At 33.5% G+C, this 23,357-nt stretch overlaps 1 protein-coding gene and 1 non-coding gene across 4 annotated transcripts; both read right to left on the reverse strand.

The window, feature by feature from the left end:
* Window positions 1-5,884: 5,884 nt before the first annotated feature.
* On the reverse strand, window positions 5,885-5,964 carry TRNAK-CUU. Its single transcript has one exon. It is a non-coding gene; the product is annotated as a tRNA-Lys (tRNA).
* A 3,916-nt stretch (window positions 5,965-9,880) lies between these two features.
* LOC124895360 (zinc finger CCCH domain-containing protein 44-like) lies at window positions 9,881-22,814 on the reverse strand. 3 transcript variants are annotated; one of them, XM_047405798.1, is made up of 11 exons: window positions 22,321-22,814; window positions 22,034-22,113; window positions 19,000-19,187; window positions 16,209-17,220; window positions 15,986-16,113; window positions 15,211-15,270; window positions 15,075-15,125; window positions 14,026-14,096; window positions 12,988-13,142; window positions 12,787-12,858; window positions 9,881-12,701 (listed from the first exon to the last, which is right to left on the reverse strand). In XM_047405798.1, the coding sequence occupies exons 1-11, from the start codon at window positions 22,554-22,556 to the stop codon at window positions 10,195-10,197; spliced, it is 4,560 nt and encodes a 1,519-aa protein (XP_047261754.1). In that variant the 5' UTR covers window positions 22,557-22,814; the 3' UTR covers window positions 9,881-10,194. The 3 variants fall into 3 exon arrangements, with proteins under 3 accessions (XP_047261754.1, XP_047261755.1, XP_047261756.1); XM_047405799.1 differs by lacking the exon at window positions 19,000-19,187 and having other exon boundaries at window positions 22,321-22,370; XM_047405800.1 differs by lacking the exons at window positions 19,000-19,187; window positions 22,034-22,113; window positions 22,321-22,814 and adding an exon at window positions 18,831-18,976.
* Between the last annotated feature and the right edge of the window lie 543 nt (window positions 22,815-23,357).

The raw sequence follows: 23,357 nt of genomic DNA on the forward strand, positions 1-23,357 counted from the left end.
GATAATTATGTTATATCACCTTTTAAATATAATAAATTTAATATTTTAAAAATATATTAAATAATAAAATATATTAAATAGTAAAAAGAAAATGGATAAAAAAAGAAAAAATATTCAGAAAAATACCTGAACTGTGATCGAATTTGCAGTTGAGCATACTGAACTTTGCGGGGGTCTTATTAACCACTTAGACTTTTTTAAAAGTGGATTTAATCCCCTCAAAATGCTATATCCAGTTTTGGTCATGTACTAAACGCGTCAATCTCATTTTTACACGTTTTTTAGAAAAAAAAAAATTATTTACTTTCTTCTCCATTCTTATTCTTTTCATCAATTTTCATTATTTTTTCACCAAAATCTTGATTTCTAATTCTTGAAATTTGACTTTTATTTAGTTCATATTAAATCTTTTTCAAATTCAAATCAAAAACTTTCTTTAATAATTTTATTCAAATCGAATGAAATACTTTTTCAAAGTTTCTTAATTATGCCCAAATGTCGACGGCAATGGTGGCTGCCGGCAGCAATGGTGGAATTAATTTCCTCCCAAATTTAATAAAGATTTGATTTTATTTCTGCCCAAACGTAAAAGATGATTAGTTTTTCAATTTTGTGATGAATTTTTCTTTTTCAATTTGAAATTGGGTTAAATTGATGGAAATGAATTGGGTGTGTTGAAGATGAAAGAAAGAAGCACCATCATTGAAGAGAAGAAAGAAACAAGAGAGAAGAGAGAAGAGAAAGATTTTTTTTCGATCAAACATAAAAAATGATTAGTTTTTCAATTTTGCGATGAATTTTTCTTTTTCAATTTTAAATTGGGTCAAATTGATGGAAATGAATTGGGTGTGTTGAAGATGAAAGAAAGAAGCACCATTGGAGCACCATTGAAGATAAGAAAGAAAGAAGAGAGAAGAGAAACATTTTTTTTCCAACCAAACGTAAAAGATGATTAGTTTTCAAATTTTGGGATGAATTTTTCTTTTTCAATTTTAAATTGGGTCAAATTGATGGAAATGAATAGAGAGTGTTGAAGATGAAAGGAAGAAGTACCATTGGAGCACAATTGAAGAGAAGAAAGAAAGAAGAGAAAAGAGAAAAAAAGAATAGACAAGAGAAAGAATGAAAAAATAAATAAATAATTTTAAAATCAGAAAATTGAGGGGCTATTTGACTAAAAAAAATATTTTTAACATTTTTTTAATACTCTCACACACCCAATACGCGTGAATTACACACATTTATCCAAGTGGACAGATATATACCATTAAAATACGAAAGAAAGAAGTCTAGGGGGTAATAGGACCCCCACAAAATTCAGTATCCTCAACTGCAAATCTGATCAAAGTTCAGGTATTTTTTTGAGTATTTTTCTATAAAAAAAAATAATAAATCATTCATTGATTTTTTAAGCTAAATAAAATATTATTGAATAATTTTTTTATTATAATGAACAAATAAAAATAATATTTTAATAATAAAAATAAAATAAATAAAAATAATAAATTATTCATTAATTTTTTAAATTAAATAAAATATTATAGAATATTTTTTATAATGGATAAATAAAGATGAAAGTAGCAGCACTTCTATTATTTGCAACCCCAAGGTAATTCACTTTAAAGATAGTACAGTCGTATTTGGGACAGATTCTCCACAGTCCAAAGGTAACCAAATCCTAACAAATTGGTTTACACTTTCTTTAAGCAAAATAGCTTGAACCCTTCTATTTATTTGAATTTTTAAAGTGGAACACCTCTATTTAATTTTTTGTTATTTGAATCCTTAAATTCATCAAAACATAATATTTTAAACTCCTCTAATCGTTGACCAAGTTTATGTGGCACAAAATCGACTGAATTTGACGAAACGCGCGATTGCACGAGCATGGGTGTGAATGAAGATCATTTTTTTAATTATTTTTATATTAAAATAATTAAAAAAGAAAAAAAAAGCCACCCACCCCCCCCCCCCCCCCCCCCCACACCCACCACCCCCCCCCCCACCCCCATAACCCCCCCCCCCCCCCCTCCAAATTCCCCAGTCATCCTCCTTCACTACTATTTGCCACCGTTAAAGTCCACCCGCCAAAGCATCATATAGCTCCCCCCTCCCCCGGCGGCGTTTCCCCACCCGACAACCCCGATACAGCCCCCACCATTTAACTTTTTAATTTTTTTAATTCACTTTTCCATTTTAATTTTTCATTTTTTTAGAATTAATTTGAAATTTTTGTGGATTTTGCTAAAGATATTTAAATTTGAAAATTCATTATGTTTGTGTATGTGAATTTATAGGTAAAAATTTAAATTAATTGGAGAGAAATTTTAATTATTTGAAATGAATTTGATGTTTTTTTTTTTGTGAGCAAACATCAAGAACATGATTATTGAAATTTTGAGTAAATTTCACCCATGGTCACTTAATTTTGTGTCTATTACACAAAAGTTATTTTTCTTTCATTCATTTCATCCATCGTCATTTAACTTTGCTCCAGCCATTATAAAAGTCACTATGGCCGGATTTTGTAATAATTCCACCGGAAAAATGACGTGGCAACCTTAATTAGTTCTTGATTTTAATTTAAGAGAATGTAATACACTATCCATATCTTTGATCCATTTATGTGCCCAACTCAATTATCCTTATGAATTATATAACAAAAAAAAAATCAATTTTTTAATAGATTAGGCTACCTGGTGCTTCATAGAAAAAAAATTGATTGATATTTTTATGAAATTAAACTAAAACTTATCAAAATGAGAAGAAAATAGAACATCATAAAAGTCTGAAATAAAAATAAAATATTTCATAAATTACATTCATTTGTGTTTATAAATTACATTTCATAAATCGCATTAATTAAATAAATAAATTTTAAAAATTGCTTTTAATAATAATAAATAAAAATGAACAGGGACAGTACATTTTCAATTTGAAGTTTACACTCTTAAAAAAATTAATAATTAATATAAAATTATTTTTATCATAATATTCATATTAATTGATGTATAAGTTTAAGTTTGAGGGAATAATTAAGAGAATAAATAATTATCTTGATTATTAAGAATAAAATATGAAAAAAACTTAAAAATTTATTTATTAAATTAAAAATAAAAGTAAAAAGTATTTTTAATATAATAAATACATAAAAATAAGCAAAACGCTATCGACAATTTTATTTTAAATAGAGAAAGGGGGAGGAAATTGAGGGCCTAGGGAAGAAGCATATATCGGCCAGCTAGAAAGGGCGGAGGTGGGAGTGAGGATTGGTTGGGGAAGGAGGCATCATATTTTATTTTGTGATCATATAACAAAGTTTATCCTTGCCAAACAAATTTAAAATGTGATTTTTTCAAGCCAAAATTCATAGATAAATAAAGTTGGACAGACACAGTAAAATTGAACACTTGTTATGAAAAATTGACTTTTGTGTAATAGACACACATGAACATAAATTATGAAATATTTTATTTTTATTTCAGACTTGTTATGTTGTTCTATTTTTTTCTCATTTTTATAAATTTTAGTTTAATTTCATAAAAATATCAGTTAGTTTTTTTTCTATGAATCATTAGGTAGCCTAATCTATTAAGAAATTGATATTTTTCTTGTTATATAATTCATTAGGATAATTGAGTTGGGTACATATAAAATGGGTCAAAGATATGGGTAGTGTATTATATTCTCTTAAATTAAAATTAAGAACTAATTAAGGTTGTCATGTCATTTTTTTGGTAGCTTTATTACAAAATCCGACCATAGTAACTTTTGTGATGGTCGGAGCAAAGTTAAATGATCATGGATGAAATGAATGAAAGAAAAATGACTTCTGTGCAAGAGACACAAAATTAAGTGATCATGGGTGAAATTTACTCTTGAAATTTTTCTACAATTTGTAAAAGTTATTTATTTAATTAAATTTATTATATATGTAATTTTTTATGTGACATTTAAAAGTGACGAGCGAATTCAAATTTTCTTTCCCTTCATTTGAGATTTATTTTTTTATTTTTTTTGTAAATTAATTTCTCAATACAATTTTTTTCATGTTTTGTTGGGATTAAAATTTGAATTTGAATCGAAAATGAGTGATAGTGGATATTAAAAAATTAATAAACTCCATGTATAAGCTTGAAAATGCTTGAAGTTCAAATTTGAAGAGCAATAAATGAGTTTTTGTGATTTATCAAAGATATTCAAAATTAAAAATTAAAAAACTTATTGTGTTTGTGTATTTAAATTTAGAGTTGAAAATTTAAATTAATTGGAGAGGAATTTTAACTATTTGGAATGAAATTTAAAAAAATATACAATTTATAAAAGTTGTTTATTAAATTAATTTTTTAATAATTAATTTCTTATGTGGCATTTTAAAAATGACGTAAAATTTAATGCAGCACTTGAAAATGACGTGGAAGCAATTGTGTTATACACACCAAAATAGGGTTTAAAAGGATGATTTTTATCGAGTTGAGGGGTTCGGATTACAAAAGTCTAAGTTGAAACGTTCATTTTACAAACTCAGACAAGTACAAGGGTCCACGATACCATTTCGCCCTTCTTTATATTGAGTAAATTTTATCCGTGGTCACTTAACTTTGTGTCTATTACATAAAAGTTATTTTTTTTAAATTTATTACACAAAAGTCACTTTATTTTGCTCCGACCATCACAAAAGTTACTATGGCCAGGTTTTACAATAACCCACCAGAAAAATGATGTGACAATCTTAACTAGTTCTTACTTTTAATTTAAGAGAATATATATATTACTCATATTTTGACCCTTTTTATATGTGCCTAACCCGATTTTCTTTGTGAATAATATAATGGAAGAATACTAATTTCTTAATAGATTAGGCTACCTAGTGAAGACTATTTTATAATAAAGAAAATGATTGAGATTTTTATAAAATAAAATTATACTTATCTATTCTTAAAATCCTCTAAAGTTGAGACATGTGTTGGTAAATTATTTTTCTCCTCTAAAATTATGACATGTAGTTGAAAAAAATTATTTTTGTCCCGCTAAAAATATGACATGTAGTTGATAAAATTATTTTTTTCATAAATTTTTTCTTGCCACTTGGGCCTTTGCATTCGGTATATCATAATTATATGATAAACTACTTTATTTATTGAGTTTGTCTTTATATTTTTAATCGTTTGACTAATCGGATAATTCTCTTAGAAGTTTTCATTATAATATTCAGTTTCTGATAAATTACATATTGTTTAATTAATTCAATTAATAAATAAAAAAGTTAAATATCCTATAATTTCTTTATCTATTAAAGTACTTATATTTTATGACTTTTACTAACATGACTATCAATAATATTATTTGTACAAATTCCGACAATAATTATTCAATGACAAAATAAAAAAAAATACTTTAAAACTATCTTTAGCATGTTGATTTATCTTCAAAGAACTAAATATTTAAAAAAAAAAAAAACAATATCATACGCGTATTTCTATTTTAGGTATTTTGAAGAATTTATCTTGTTTATCACTCTTTTTCGATGCACCTTTTGGCAGATAAATGTAATATTATGAAATATTTCATACAAATATCAACCAATTTTTTTTTATGAAAATAGTCATTATTAGGTAGTTTAATCTATTAAGAAATTGGTATTCTTTCATTAAATAATTCATAAAGAAAATTGGGTTGTGCACATATAAAAAAGATCAAGATATAAATAATATATTATATATTTACTTAAATTAAAATTAAAATTAAGAACTAATTAAGGTTGTCATCATTTTTCCGGTAGGATTATTGTACATCATTTTTTATGGATGAAATATATTCTCTTCATCTAAATTCGTTCATAAAGTTGAAATTACTTAATTGGGAATAAAACTGAGTAAACAGACGCCCACCGTGGGGTGTGGGGCTCAAACCCACGACCACAAGGTTAAGAGCCTTGTGCTCTACCAACTGAGCTAGATAGGTTTCTTGTTGGTCCGTCAGCGGCAAGAATTTGATTAACTTCTAATGTTAATATTTAACGGCTTAGCCTTGTACGTAAGTAAGATGTAAGATTCAAAAACCAAACGAGTTTAATGAGCAAGCGTTGAAAATCAAATATTATTATAAAGATTTTAAAATTGGAGTCGTATATGACTATTCAGAATTTGAATATACTTCTAAATATGATTTATATCTCTAATTTCTAAAAATTAGTAAAATCGTTCAACTTAACTAACCTACCTATAACATACAATGCAATCTTCTCTAAAAGAGTTATATCTCAAAATATATAATCACATGATGTCATAGATTAGATCCCATGTACAATTCACTTTATTTGAAATTTTTAAATTGGATGAAGATGAAGTTACGTTTGATTACAATATTTACAAGTAATAATTGTTTGTTTGAATGTACTTCTCCCTAAAAAAACATGAAATATAATTTAAATAGCCATTTTTATTTTTATTTTTAAAATAAGGTAGATTTGTGAAAAAAGTGAAAATAAAATTTTGGATATTTTTCAAATTTAAAGTTGTATTTAGAATTTGCATGATCCAACACAAAAAATTTTTTAAAAAAAAAAAAAAAAAAAAAAAGAAAAATCTCATAACCAAAAAGGGTCTTGAATGTCTCCAACCAAGAATGAAAAAACTAAAAATTACATAAATACACGACTTATGTTTTTAATATTACAAAAAATTTCAAATCCCTAAACATATTACAAAAATTCTAACATATACACAGAATGTTATGTATATGTCGGCTATATTATATATATTAATAGGAAAAGAGAGTAAAAATAATTAAATAATTAGGAAAAGGTGTAATTAATTCCAAAAGGATTGGTATTTATGTACCGGTTGATTCAATTTTTGGATGAGTTGAGTTGATGAATGAACTGTGTACTGTAACCAAGCGTCCAAAGATTGTTTTGGTAAAATTAGATTCAACAATAATAATTACAAACCCCCAATAGCCCAAACTTTGTTCGTCTTGTTTCCATCTTTAGGAATTTGTCCTCCGCTTCAAAATACTTCCTCCGACCACTATACTTAGAATATATTTTCATTTTTACTTATCACTTTTAACATATTCTAAAAATATTTTTTTATTTTTATAGCACTTTTAGCATATTAAGAAACATCAATTAATATAAATACTATGATAAAATTCTCATATCGATCACTACATTTTAAAGAGCATGCAAATTTCAAACTTAGATAAATAAAGTAAAAGTGAACAATGGAGTATACCAATAAAAATAATTAAGCTAAAACACAAAATAACTTTAAGGAATCTCATTTCTGACAATCTTTTCTTTTCTTTTCTTTCTCAGTTTTTATTGATTATAAATTTTAAAATAAACTGACTCACCTTCTAGTAACTTAGTTAATTTTATAGTTTTAGTAAAGTCTCTAGATTAAATACAAACTTGATTTTGGATGCCCGTGATCAACTTGACCAGTCATTCATCAACCTGTCTACAACTGACTAATAAGGATCGGTCCGTTTAAAATTAAACTGTAACCGATGAGCCAATCATAAAATTGGCTAATTGATATTGGGTTATCGAATAAATAATTGGTGTTGGGCTAAATTTTATCTTTAACAGTTTATTGGTGTGGGGATGCATTAATCAATTTTCTTATCGGATAAACCATTAACCCGTTAAGAACTATCATACTTGTACTTTTACCCCTAGATATATAAAATACATATTATATTTTTATAAATCCTAAACCTAAAGCCCCATCTAGTATCTACCGTGATGTATTATTATTAGCTAACCAAAGCCCTCTAAATATTCTTCCTTCTTAATTATACTTTCTAACCCTAGTCTGTAAATGTGTAAAGTCTAATTTAGTATTCTGCCTAGAGCAACTCTTTGTTTTGAATTCTCAAATTTCTCCACTGATTTGGAAAAGGAAATGAAAACAAAGATTGTATTTTTAGCTGCTTAGCATTAATTAAAAATATGTAGTGTGTACATATTTCGGGTAAGATAAAAGATGTTTAGGGTAAGTTTTCATTTCTGCAGTCAAATTTCGGGGAATAGCTCGTGAGGGATGATATACTCGATTCTGCTTCTGTAAACCACATAAATTCAACAAGTAGTGTGTCGCTTAGGCATAGTTATAAAGGGGGGTAAATTCAACTACTAGTGTGTCTCCTACGCATTATAAAGGGGGAGCGTTGGTTTTGAGAGGCAAGCACCAAGTATTATTATTTATTAGTACTACTATTTCCTCTGTCACTGTATTTAACACTTCTAATACAGTAAGACAAACTAAGAAGAGAAAATTAAGTATGGGGTGGCAAATAAGTTTTAAAATTAAAATTGGTAACAACTTTGATCAACTTAAGTCAAATTCTTTTTAATTAGTGATTAAATAAATTGGGGTATAAAATGTAACTTTTTAAAATTTTTAAACTTTTCAAAAGTCCTCCGAATTCCCCCTTTTCTTATCTTTCAATATTTCTTTTTTTTCTTTCTTTCTCCCGACCTTCTTCTTCTAATTTTTTCTCTCTCTAGTTTTTTCTCTTCTTCCATCTTCTCTTCTTTTTTTTTTTTCTCTTTTCATTTCATTTTTCTTCCTTTTTTAATCTTTATGGACTATTTTTTAAAAAAAAAAATTGAGTAGTTTGAAAAGAAATTTTTTTATTTCTTTTAAAAATAAATGAAGAAATAATTCAACAAATTCAGCAACTACCAGAGTTTCTACAATAGTTACGGTAATTGCTACAACAACTACTATTAGTTGTGTTACAGCAACTATCGAAGTTGCTACAGCAACTTTGACTGTTGCTCCAGCAACTTCGATACTTAATTTCTGAAAAAAAGATGTGGTTAGAGGAGGAGCCCACGAAAAAACGATATTTATGATAAAAAGGGAGGTGGTGGTGTTGGTGGTGACGCCGAATGAGAAGGACATTTGTTGAGATATTGATAACGACGATGGTGGAGGAGAAAGAAGAAAAATAGGCGATAGTTATGTAGAGGGAAGAAATAATGGTGAATCTGAAAGAGGTGGCAATGGTAGTGATAGTGGAGGAAGAAGAAGTGGCGGCGGCGACGACAAAAAGGGTGTGGAGGAGAAGTGATGGTGATGGTCTAGGAATCTTTGGGTAAATATGGTGTAGGAATCTGTGTGTAAATATTAAACTTAAGAGTTTTAAAATTAATGGCATTAATACTAATCTTAAAATTGTCACTTCTACTCTATATTTAAGACTTGTGTCACTCTTTTTTAGTTTTAAAATTTTTTTGCCACCCTTAATTAATTTACCCAACAACTAAGAAGTCCTCTATTTTGTAAGGTGTGTTCATCAGAGGTACCATGGAGGTCCGATACACCACCCGATAATGATTCGATAATTGTTCATCCGTTACAATCCGTTACCGAATCAACCGTTTTCTTATTGGTTGGTTAGTGTAATTGTTCATTCATTACAGTCCGTTACCAAATCAACTGCTATCTTATTTGGTTGGTTAGTGGACCGTTACCGAATCAACCGTTATCTTATTGGTTGGTTAGTGAATTAGTATATTTTAAAACCAATACAGTTAAGCCAAACCATTAAGCCTAATTATCCGTCCGATACACCCGATACGCACCCCTAAATAAGGAGGAATACAACCAACAAAATAGTGCTGCTGTGATTCTAAATGCTAGTTTGTTGTAATGTAACTGTACAAAATGCGTGGCTGTTGCAACTGTAAGACTTGCACAGGAACTATGCAAGGTTGAACGAGTATGTCATCCCTCACGAGCAATCCCCAGAAATTTGACTGCAGATATGGAAACATACCCTAAACATCTTTGAACTAGACCCTTAGAATTGGCAACAACATTTAGGGCGTAAAATAATTAATCGCGGGAGAGCAGAAGCGTTCTTCTCTCTAATCTCTAATGTATACGTACAAATTCCTGACGATCACCAATTCACTGCTGTAGTTTGTACATAGAGCAATAGTTCCCCGATCAAATACAAGGATGATACAATTATTTTGGTCTGCTTTAGTGTACTAGTTTCTACCTGGTTAACATTATGGTTCAGTGGGAATTCTTTTTGTATCCTGCCTTCTTTAACTGAAATTTTTTGGTTAAATTATACTAACATTTTAGCTACATCTTGATCATCCTACTGAAAGAAATGGTTGTACAAAAAAGATTAAAGCAATTGCCGTGAATTCACCAATTCATACCTTCAAAGGTGAAAATAGTCGCACGACGCCCCCTTCTTGCAATGCCCACTCTCATAAAACTTGCAAACACGTTGTCCATTTGGAGGAGGCCCAGAGTATGCCCTGCCACCAAATGTCTGTCTGCACCACGATGACCCATCCCTTCCAAATCCCAAGTCCCCTACTGGAATAACCCCATCTCCTGGACCACCAGACCTCTCTCCTGAGTATATACACTGGCTTTCAGGCAATGGATTCCCAGTGAAAGGGGAGGTATTCACGTTTGAACGTCCACATGCAGTCACCATGCTGCTACCTTGATTAACATCTGTGAATCCCTGAACCAGTCTACTGCAAATCATGTTTGCAGGTGCTGCACAATAGTCGGTGGTTATAGCTTCCAGACCTGTACTATAGCTGATGACTGAAACTTCAGTTTTCCTCGTGGTAGAGGGTGTAGGTACATTGGACCCAGCTTCACCCTGGGAAAAGCAAACATCAGCTGACTTTGTTTCTCTCTCATTGCAAGAAGATGAAGTCCTGCTAGACCTCTTTAAAGGATCAAAAGCTTCGGCCTGTGATGCCCCCGCTAGTTCATCTGTCAGAGAGGATTGACAAGGTAACTGCATATCTTCAGTGGAGCTCAGAGCATCATTTTTTGCAGGATCAAGTGTGGGACTAAGCTCCTCAAGAAAGCTGAAAAAGTCACTTTTAAACACAGATATTGTCTCCTCACCGCACCTCATGGCTGAGGTTGGTGAACCCATACCACTTTGAGTTTGAGATTCCATTGCATCAACTTCAGCTAATAGGTCTGATACTGATTCCTCATCTAAAATGCTGAACTCTATTGGCTCACCAAAGAGTGCTCGCCAATCAGAAAAGTTTGAGATTTGATGACATGAGGAATTATGATTGAGTTGGTTGGCATCTGAAGTAGGTGTGTCGACATGATCACCCACTGCTTCAGCTGGTTTCAGTGCAGAATCAGAGAAAAGATCAGAGTCCACAGATGGTTTTGCAGCTGGTGAATATCCACCCAATCCACTAGCTAATTCAGGAAGTTGGGGGCCATCAATCACTAGACTAGAAGCACTGCTCCAACTAGGGCCTGAATCCTGAACAGGAAAACTAGAAGTTGAGGAATCTTTGTTTGATGCAGCCTGCCTAACTGGAGCTTCGTCTTCCAATTCTGGTTTAGCACTTGGCAAATCCTGGATATTTGAAGCACAAACTGGAACAGGGCCTGAATCCTGAACAAGAAAACTAGAAGTTAAAGAATCTTTGTTTGATGCAGCCTGCCCAACAGGAGCTTCGTCTTCCAACTCTGGTGTAGGACTGGGCAAATCCTGGATATTTGAAGCACAAACTGGAACAGGGCCTGAATCCTGAACAGGAAAACTAGAAGTTAAAGAATCTTTGTTTGCTGCAGCCTGCCCAACTGGAGCTTCGTCTTCCAATTCTGGTTTAGGACTTGGCAAATCCTGGATATTTGAAGCACAAACTGGAACAATCGAACTCAAAGAAAGTAGCTCTTCAGCAGCCTGAGCTTCAACATCGTCATAGCTAGTTTTTGGAGTTGGGCTGGGGAGATCTGGATAAGTCGTGATACCTTGTTCAAATGAATCAATTGACTTAGTTACTGATGCAAAACTAGATCCAGATTTTACTTTAACTGAAGTTCTATTACTGTTTGAGGATCCCCAGTTCTGTCCGGAAGACTGCCCTAAATGCCTCTGACGGTGAGATTGCATACTATGGCTAAAGCCATCAGATATCTGAGATATTGGGCTTCCACTTGAGTCCCGAACCATATGACCTGTACTGTAGTGAAAATCAACAGTTTTAGGGCATTTTTTCCCATGCAGAGGAGCTCTGTGCACATTTCCATGACTGGATGAAGGTTCTGGGCTGGATGCATGGGGTTTGTCAGAATAAGAATTATTCAAGTCCAAACATTGTGGAGAAGACGAGGACAACCCATCCATTTTCGCAGTCTCAGTGTTACCATTAGAATGGTTATTTCTGATACGGAGGTGCCAAGGTACCTCCCTCCCTCCACATTCTCTCCCTATTCCAGTTGCAGTTGCACACCACCCAACGCTACTGTTAACAGAAGCAGCACCAAGCTTCTTAGACTGGTGTGAAATCTCACCATGCACCTGAGGGGCTTTATGGAACAGCCCTTTTAGTGCATTAGTTAAAAGTACTGAGTCGTCATGCTCATCATTTGTCCATATCCTCATATCAAGTGGGAAAAGCCCCGACGTATTCCATTTCTTCAACTGTGTCACTGAAAATGGTCCTTGTATTTTACCACTAGGGTCACGGTAATGCCAAAGCTTGTCTGTATCACTATTTTTAGTGGATGTTGAGTTCACTGTAGATAAGCTTGTAATTGAAGTTTCAGATGCAGACCTATCCACAACCTGACATTCAGTACCTTGATTCCCTAGCTTCTTCATAATATTTCCATGAGCCTCTCTTTTTTCACTCACTTTAGATAGAACCATGATAGATCCCTCTTTATCTGGATAAAAAAACAAAAATTCTACTTACTTAGATCACAAAGAATCAACTTTTGAAAGACTTGCTGGTACAACCAACCACCTAACCTTTCTTCCATGAAGACATATGCTTGTCTTCCCTTCTACTAAATCTAGCGTATTTTGGCCCCCCATGTTCAACTGCATTACATTAACATCATCAGTAAGCAAATCTTTCAAATTGCGCCCAATAAAAAGAGATCACCCATAAATTGGAAAAGAGATCACCCATAAATTGGAAAAGAGTGACTAAAAACAAACTGATGTAACCTTGTTTTTTGTCGTCCGATTCTCCAGCATCTTCGTCTGTTTCATAATTAGGATCCATCTTTGGATCAGCATGCACTTCTGGAATTGCAAGTAGCCTCCGCTGATGTTCTTCAGGCGTCTTCAGAAGCTCTAGCTTCTCTACACATTCTCTGAGCGTGGGAAGTGTCAAGGAAGTCCACATACCCATGCTCAAAGTCTGATCTAATTAAAAAGTGCAGAACATGATATCTATAGATTTTGAAATCATATGCTCTTTTTCAAAGAAGAAAATTGAATTCAATCTTTACAGAGAGATCTAATAAATATCTCAATTGATTTAGATGTTGAACTGAAATTTGCGAGTTAACAGCAGCAGTATGCACCAGCAGCTATTTCACGGTTCACTCTTATTCATTGTAAAAGATTTAGTTTGCATATTTCTATAGCTTAAGCAACTTTTATATAACACATATATTTTCTGCTATTTAATATTATAAGAGGTGACTGCAGAAAGATAAAGTAAATATGAGTGATTCAATTCTAAAATGTGTTTTAGGGTTCATAAAATGGTAAATACTACTAATGTATGTGAAGATCTAGGAAAAATAGTCTGAACCTTGTCAAAAAAATTATTGATTAAAATATATTTGAGAAATGAAAAGCACTCCTATTTATATCTGCTTATAACAATGAAAAGAAAAAAGTACTTGCATTTTACTCAGATTGAGTCTTTTTTCATTAAAGTAACTTCAACCTCATTGAAATGTAATTCAAATTAGTAAAACCTCAGTTGGGACCAACCTTCCCATTGCAATTTAAATTTGTTCATGTCCCTGTTTCTGACCTCCTTTTTTCTTTCCCTCAATAAACTAAATTATCCATTTGTTAAGGTAAACAGACAGAAACATATGGAACTGTCAAAAAAAGTGTGGAACAAGAGAAAAAGAAAAATACAGAATTTTAAAATATGGTGCCTCTGCTATTGTTGGAGACATCAATATTATCTTGAGATAACAATATATAAAGGTAAACTGCTTCAACAGAGGAAGGAAAGGATATTCTTTCTTGCGCCCTTTTTCACTTGCTCTTTCACGAAGATTGTTGAGTCGTTGTATCTCCTCTTCCAGAGACTGTTCATTTTTCAAAAATAAAGAAACAAAAGCCCATCACAACACAACCTATATAACATCTTTTTCAAAAGTAGTAACAGTGACAGTACACATAACACCTTCGAACACAAAACCTTTTACGTTCCATGAGAGTAGGTACAACAAGTGTTTATGGGTCGGGATAGTTTACCTACTTTGGAATGTAAAGCAACAAAATGTGTAGATCAGTTACCATTCAGGAATCAATACCTTTTCCTTCTTTTGGCTGCAGTTTCTTTGTGCTTTAGACACCACTCAGTTTTGAAGCACAAAAGAATTCTAAAAGGAAGAAAAACATTTGAATACATTTTAAAAGATCCAACTATACCAATTCCTCTCTGTTGCAATTAAATTTACATGATCAAATGAAATATTTCTATCTCCCATTACTAATTTCAATACAAAATATTGCCTCTTCCTTGCCTAGACATGCTCTGCCTAAAGAAATACATAGTTTAGAACTTCATTTAGGCCCTTCAAAGTCATGCAAAAGCTTGCTAAAAATAAAATAAAAATACTGCATTATACCCAGATGAGATGCTCATCCAGATCATTGATATGATCTAAAAGAAAAGAAAGGAAACCCTTAAGCACATTTTAAAGACTTAATTATGCTCCTCCCTTAACCCTTTAAACACATTTTAAGGACTTAATTATGCTCCTCCCTTGCTGCCATGTGACTAGGTCACGGGTTCAAGCCATGGAAACAGCCTCAGGCAGAAATGCAAGGGGTAAGGCTGTGTTCAATAGACCCTTTTGGTCCGGCCCTTTCCTGGACCCGCGCATAAAGGAGCTTTAGTGCACCGGGCTGCACTTTAATTATGCTCCTCCCATCCCAATTTCTTGTGGCCCATTCATTATCATTCCAGTTAAATTTGCATGACCATTTTATCAAGGGAATATATCCATCTACAAATACTAATGGAGAAAATTGCAATGAATAATGAAAAGGTGACATACATCTTTGAGTTTTACAGCACGGAGTTCCATTGCTTTCTTCTGTATCTCACCCTATGAAGAAGAAAAGGCATCATTTAATCAGTCATTGTGATATCCTAAAGCAAAACTTAAAAGTGACATCAGGTTCAACACTTACTATTGTCAACCGCTTTACAAGCCCACATTTTATGATCTGACGTAATCTTCTGCATTCATCCTGAAAATTGCCAATAAATAATTAAGAAGTTATCTGAATCAACACCAATCACCTACTGAAATCACCATACACCCTATACAGGTACAACATATTAAGGTGACAGAGTAGTAGAAATTGTTGAGAGTCCACATTGTTGAAGGTATGAGCGGTAGTCACTTAAAAAAAACTTTTTATTATTACATAGTTGAAAATAAAAGAGATATAGAACAAAATTAATTGAACCCACACCTACTGTGTGGTAGATTCCCTGATATCACTAGGCTTAAGTATTGGTGGTAGTCTTTTCATATGGTTCCAAACAGTTCCTCACAAGTTAACTTTCGGAATAGAGTTAAGTTCAAGGTCCATTTTGCTTAACATATAAAAGCCAAGAGCTAAACTCATCCCTGATACTAGACTACCCATCGTACGGACCAAAATTATGTTACCATTGCTCCAAACGTCCAACTCTGAGCATGCCGAAGGATTTAAGAGTGACCATATTGGTTGACGGCATGGACTGTAATTTCTTTATACTATCGTGGACAATCCTGACCTTATGAACTAACTTTTGGGATTGAATTAGGTCCAGAATATAGTTTCCTTCGCAGAACTAAGAAGTAAAAGGTTTATTTATGTACCATTCGTAAACATGAAAATGAAGTTATTCATTAATAAATGCAACAATCTTGCAATTCAAGTAGTGAACAAGGAACAGTCACGTGTATCTAATTACCTCAGAGAAATCTTGATTTGAAATAGAATCAATAGGAACAATCTCTTTCTTGTTTAAGTTTAATACTTTAAGCAGTACATCAGCAGCCTTATCCCCAATCTTATATGGAACAAATGCCTTGCTTGTACCTGAGTTGAAGATATTATGTTCTCTGGAAACTAGATTTAAATCTTGTTTACACCAGCATGAGTAGTTAAAGAAATCTTTTAAGAAATGTCGGTACCTACGACATGGACAAGCCTGTACATATCCTGCTTCTGATTGTTACCAGATATTCTTATCCGGACAACTGAACCAATAACTCTGCTTTGGAACTTCTCCATATCTTCAATAAGACTCTCCATCAAATCACGGCGCAAATATATGAGATTGATGTTATGAGCATCAATTGCTGCATACTCATCTAGATTGACCTGCACGAAATTTTTTTCGGGGTGTCTCCGTGATTTACGTTTCTTAGTTTTATTCATCAAGAATGAGGTATCATTGTTAACGCCATCCTCCACATGACTAGTAACATTTCCAACAATTCCAGCTGGTATAAATGTACTACTCTGTGAATCCTCCTTTATCAGAAAGTGAAACTCAAGAAGCTTTAGCATTTCTATGTGGCCAGCACGATGTTTTCCGAAAAGACTTTGGAGCCTCGAATCACAAATTATTTGACTTTTCTGATGAGTATCTCGAAGATTGTTTCTCTTTATGTACTCTAGTAATAAAGCCTGGACCTCAAAATGTGATAAAGCAGAAGTATCACCATTCTTCATGTGTGCAACAAACTCCAAAAGCTCTTTGGATGCCCATTCCATGCGTCCATTCAATGATGGCCCCACAGCAGTACTTGCTTCTTCTTTCTTTAAAGAATCTTTCCTCCGTAAATCTAGCTCTATGGGCTGTGTTTGCTCCAACTGTGGAGAACAACCAGTACCATTTAAAATTTCAGCCTCAGCAATTGTTTGGATTTCAGTGATTGGAGGAGCCTTGCAAGGTGGCTCCAGCAATTGTTTGGGTTTTTTCAGCTCCAAATGGTCAAAAGACTTCACAATACCTTTGCCATCAAATGCAACAGGATGAGATACCCGCTGTCGCTTAGCATGTACTGAATCTGATCCTTTCCAGGGACTTTTAGCTTGAATAAGTTCATTTTGTGTTAATGATAATTTTTCTTTTAAGTACATCCAATATACCTTGAAGAGATACTCCCAGCTACTCTTGTCATCAAAATCTACTTGAACCTGAAAAGATTTCAGGCATCACAAAATCAAATACAAATGGCAGACACATAACAAAACCAAGATTCCTATTTTTTCTGCAGAAGTAAAAGAAAATGAAACAGTACACAGTAATACTACCTGTGAACAAGATTTAAATTAAATAATTTCTCTCTTTCCATAATTTTTTACAAATCTGGAAAGGCATGATAGGAAAATTGTCTGCAAAAAATTAGTAATTAGATCTGATGATCAGATCTGCTCATGGAGAATGTGACATTCTTTATCTATTCACAGGTAAAGGCAATAATCGTTCTCGGGGGAATGCATCTTACTCAAAATAGAAAAAAAAAAAAATTTAAAGAAAGACCAAATACCTAGGTAGCCCCTCAAACTTGGTTTGAATGGTTTAAACACTCCATTAGCTAGTGACCATTTGAATACCTCTACCTGGCAGAGGTGTGCCTCGTGGACACTTATGTTCATGCGTGAAAATACGCACTGTTGATGTGATAGATGAAGAAATCGACAAATGTCGTGTAATATTTTCCCATAAAAAGTATAAAAAAACAGCAACAACATACCCAGTGTTTGGGAGGGTAAGATGTACGCAGTCCATACCACTACCTCGGATGAAGTAGAGAGGTTGTTTCCGATAGACCCCTGGCTCAGGTAAAAAGTATAAAAAAAAATACCTACAAATTTTTTATTGAACCGCAAAGCAACTCCAAGCATCGCCATGAATTTTTGGACAAGGAGAGGAATATGTTATACAAGAGAAGTTGGTTTGTCGCCAGAGAACATTTTCTGGCCATGTTTTCCAGTTGTTTGAAGGCGGCCGTTCTCTAATTTCTGTTGGTGGTTTATTCACTGATTAAGCCACCAATGAATTATGAGATGTGTCCATTAGTAGCTTGTTCGAGGTATTAATCGCCTCAAAGAATTTACTTGTCTTGTTGGTTGTTGCTTTACATCCTAGAAAGAGACTCGAAACGATTAAACAGAGGTCAAGAGATGAAATTCCAACTGGAAAAACATCAGTTTTAAACTAGTGGGATATCTTAGCCTTTTGAAGGCTTGACATATGTGCAAAGAAATTTGATAGACCATCCATGGAGAAGTTAGCTGATAGGTCTATGGTGTTTAGGAAAAAGTGTTGTGAAATTTGGAAGTGTCCCACGAAGTTTACAGTCTTCTAAGTTGACATCAAAAGTTTCTCTGTTTCTAATTCAATCTGGCACTGTTCCCAGATTGAAATTGTACAAATTGTTATAAGAAAGGTCTACTGACAGAGTTGAAGGGGGGGCTATGGAGAAGGCAATAGGCAAACGATCTTAGATAGCATTGCTTGATAAACTAAGGTTCAGAAAATTTGGTAGTCCTGCAATAGAATCTGGGATTTCGCCTGTCAACTTGTTAAAAAACAGTGACAGAGGGGTGCCTTTAACCTGCCAATTTGACTGGGGATTTCTTCGTGATATTTGGGCTAATTGCACAAGTAAATTGGGATAAGCCATGAAAGTTTCAAGTAAAAGGGTGGAAGTGTGGGGTCCATGTAAAACTCAATATTATTCTAAATAAGAAGAGAAAAATCACGATTAAGGTCTCACGAGCTCAGATTCAGTGGAACACACCTGATCACAATTTTTTCAAATAGAGGATACCTATCTGGTCACTAGCTAAGTCTGGGTGTCCAACTGACAAAGCCCACCAACTTTGAGGGGATATCTTGGTATTTAGACTTGATGATATCATGAACTGTCAAATTAATAATCAGCAACGAGATTATGGGGCACAGCATACCATCTCCTGGATTCCTTGGTCTATATTCTCAATCAGCATGATAATTCTCATGCATGTTGAGCAAAAGCCTTTGTTTCTTCGAACACATAAGAAATCAGCATTTTTTGTACATCCTTTGCACAGTGAATATGTACAAGTATAGCACATATAGTGGGAAGCCTTTTGACATACACTACAAACATGCCAACCTGAAAATAAAGGTAATTTGAGAATGTTATGTCATGCAAGTATCTGGAGGTGGTGATGTGATAGTCGATAGAAAATCATATGCATCTATTATGATCTTCTATTTGATTAACTTTAAGCAACTACTTCAAGACTTATAGTTTAAGAATCTTTACATTTTCTATTATTAACTTAATCGTTCATGAACATTGTTGATCAAAAATTCAAATGTAACACATCTGGGGAAACGAATCCTTTGAAGTTCAAAAAATATTGCACCAACTTGAAATGAAATGGAAAAAATACTCAGCACTACACGTGCTAGCAACAATCCCGTGTATATTTGGTGCTTAATATATGTTTGTGGTTGAACCCTTGCTGTGAATATAGATTCTCCAGATATCATGCACACTATCAAAGTGTCTTCAAATACACACATCCTTCGACAGTCGGTGTATATGCAGTGCATGTGGAATGTATACATACATATATTCACACAAAAAGATAACGCTGGTAGGTGGGTTACACTGCTCAACGAAGAGAATGTCTTCAGTCACTTTAACTATTAGTATGACATACTAAAAAAAATTCAAAATCCGCCTTATCCACTCCACTTCAGACCTATAGATTCGTTGCAGCTTATTCTAACATTACAATGATGAAAACTAATTGTTTCATCGAGTAAATTACTCCAAGGTTTCTCTTGCGCAATCCAAAGACAAAAATTCAATGCAATTCACAGCTTAGACATAGTTCAATTCATCATTTTCCTATGGTACCATGTATTCTGATTGTTTAACGTTTACTTTAATCAAACAATTAGATCCTTGTTTGGTTTCCCAAGAAAAAATCCTTATTCATTTTTTTCTGTTTCTTTTATTTTTAAAAAGGGATCTGATTCTTGTTTCTCTCTGTGCCATTCAATTTCACATTAAGATTTTGTTTTTTAAGATTTCCCAAAGTGAAAATATGTTTTCAAGATTCTCTTTGATTAGTGCAAAGATACAGGGAAAACGGAGCAAAGAGAGTGAGATATACATTAAATATTTGAATGGAATGAATCAAATTGGAGCAAAATGAACAGTGAGGATTCATATAATCGACTCTTAACTACAACAGGCTTGGTATTTTGAGGCATAGTTGTTGATGTTGTAGGATAAGTAAAGTTCAGCAACAATATTGAAGGGCTGTGAAAGATTGTCTTCAGGTCTTCACTTTTCCAAACAAAAATTTGGAAATAGAAACCATTTCGAACATGTTACAAATATAGAGTACAAAACACGGGAACAGATCAAGATTACAGCAGAAAATATACACATGAATTCATTTTTTCTTGAAAAAATGCACAAGTTAGTAAGCGAACTATCGTGAACCATGTCGATGTTGATCGATTTAGATGGATCGTATGGGTTGGAACTTGTTCCTTCAAAATTGTAAATGCCAATTGCAGCTAAAAATTCTAATATGCCAATTTCGGCATGATGCAAACTTTCCAGCTCTCAGGGCTACAAGAGAATGAACAAGGATACTCTTCCTAGTTTTCCTCCTTTTATACATTCCGGATGCCTATTGCAACTGCACATGTGCCTTCCTTTCTCATCTCTCTACCAACGCAGACACCGTGCTATCGCCTGGTTGGGCACTCGCTGCTCTTTTTTTTGTATGAAGTAATAAGAAATTTCATTGCGAGCATCAAGAGGATACATAGTACAAAAGTTAGGAAGGTGACAATACTTCATTAGCTCAAATACAAAAAAAAAAAAAAAAAAAAAAAAAAGACTCAACTAGTACCACGGAGCTAACAAAGTTCAAATAGTTCTCGGGGGAATCTATGGGTGAAAGCTAATGCCAACTATATAGATACAAAAGACACCTACCCTTAAAGGAGTGATTTGGAGTTGATAAACCTTCTTTGACCATACAGGCCAACACATACTAGCAGGTATCATCTTCCAGATTGACTTGATGGCTTACCAACTCTCCAATTGCACCGGCATTCAAAGGCCACTTTGGTGCTATGTGGCACTACCCAATTAAAACCAAATATAGACAAAACCATACTCCATATATGAGTTTTCACTCTAAAACAATTTTATAATTGCTGTAAGTAGCTATTGGCAAGCACACATGTTCCCATTATAGATGTTTGCTAAATGTTTATATGTGAATATATGCTTTTATATGCAGAGAGAATAAATAAGTACTAATCTTGATGTTGTTACAATGAGAAATAGTGATTTTTTCCACAATGATTGATGTAACGCAGTTCTTTCAGGCCAACTTATGATGATTTACGAAGCAGCAGTAAAATGAAGGATCCAGCATCTCGCTTCTTAGATATTTAAAAAATAACAGCACAATGAAGTTATTGTAGTGTCACTTAACATTTTCATTGTGCACAACCACCTGCCTTAAAATTTAATTGCACCTTATCTATGTGTTTTTGGTGACACTGCAGTAGCATGGTCACCTTCATCCGTAAGGTGAACCTTTAAATGGAAATAGCTTAACTAAATGCCAGATGCACAAGCAATATGACATTACCGCCTCTAACGTGCCACTTTTTCCTTTGAGAAGCCCATTGCACTAAAGCTCTTGCTATGCGCGGGCTCCAAGAAGAGTCAGACCGCAAGGGTCTATTGTGCACAGTCTTACCTTGCATTTCTGCAAGAGGCTGTAATGTGCCACTCATTGATTAAATTTACCATCAAACAGAAATCTACATGACCTCGCCTACTATTTAAGTCCATTTTCCAAATGCAGTAACTAGCAATTGCACATCCAATAAAAAATTCATAAATGAACAAAGATGAGAACTAAATGACTGCAAACCGGTTCTTTAAGTGTGGGTAGAAGCAGAGATACATACCGCAGTTCCATTTAGCTTTGGAGCGGAAAAATGCCTCATCCCGCTTAATACAAGCTGGATGATATGCCTTCGGACACCCCCTTTACAATTCAGTAAAAAACAATAATCAATACAATCAATCAATTCATACTTCTCAAAGTCAAACCATTAAAAAAAACCAATTTTGGAATAAATTAGAAAAACACTTTTACGTTACTATTTACGAAGAACAAGTACATCAATTTTTAGCTGAAAAGGCCAGTAAATTTAATTTCTGCGAAACCCTGAAAAACGCGTGGTTAACTCACTTGCGATCGCATAGGACAAGCGAACCACCATCGAAACAAATAAAGCAAACATCTTCCCCTTCCTCCCCCTCGCGATGTCTCTTCAGTTGCGGAGCATTCGATACTGCTACACGTGGCGGCCTTCCACGCTTCGTCTTCTCAGAAAAGCCGATCCCGTTAGAATTCCCAGCAGACACCACGGCTACGGCAACTCCGACCAGCTGCTGTTCTACTGACGATGCTGCGGCGTCCTCCATGGGAATTCGAGGTCGGAGAAAGAGAGTTTATGAAACCCTAAGGTAGGTGAAATTGGGCGGAGGAGTGATCGGAAAAGGTGATGGATCATTGACTATGCCAAGTTGTGTGTTTGGGAGTACGTGGAAATTTCTGAGACGGGAAAGGGGAAAAAGTTGGAGAGATGAGATAGATGGGGGGACGGTGGTTGGGCCCCATGTTTGGCAGAATCAAGTGTGTGTAAAATGTGTGTGCGCCACCCACATAAAAATCATATATTTCCTCCGAGTCAATTTATATGACAGTTAATTGATATTAAGTTTAAGAAATATGACAATATTTTTAAAATTTATTCTTTAGTACTTCCTCCCTCCATTTCATTTTATCCGTCTCAAATTTTTTAATTTAATGTCTCATTTTACTTGTTTTTTTTACTTATCGAGATAAGATAATTTTTTTTTTCCATTATATCCTTAATGTAATTGATTATTCCTTGTTATTAGTCTTCCATCAATATTAAAACTAATAATAAAATACAATTAAGAGGGATAAAATGATAAAGTTACATTACCGATCATTGTTTTCTTAATAGCTGTGTCATCCCAATTTGAGACGAAGAAAGTATTATTTTGGGTGACTTTAAATTGTATTATCAAAAACAAAATTATACTTTTAAAAATAAATTATTATTAAATCTAAAAATATTTTATTCTTTTTAAGACTGATTTGAAAACAAAGTGGTGTCGTATAAATTAATAAAAAGACAAAATAGGAAATAGAAAAATTGGTGGGGTCCAGCTGAGTTTTTCACACTTTGGTGAGAC

The sequence above is a fragment of the Capsicum annuum genome, unplaced genomic scaffold (assembly GCF_002878395.1).
Source record: "Capsicum annuum cultivar UCD-10X-F1 unplaced genomic scaffold, UCD10Xv1.1 ctg81560, whole genome shotgun sequence".
Classification (NCBI taxonomy): Eukaryota; Viridiplantae; Streptophyta; class Magnoliopsida; order Solanales; family Solanaceae; genus Capsicum; species Capsicum annuum.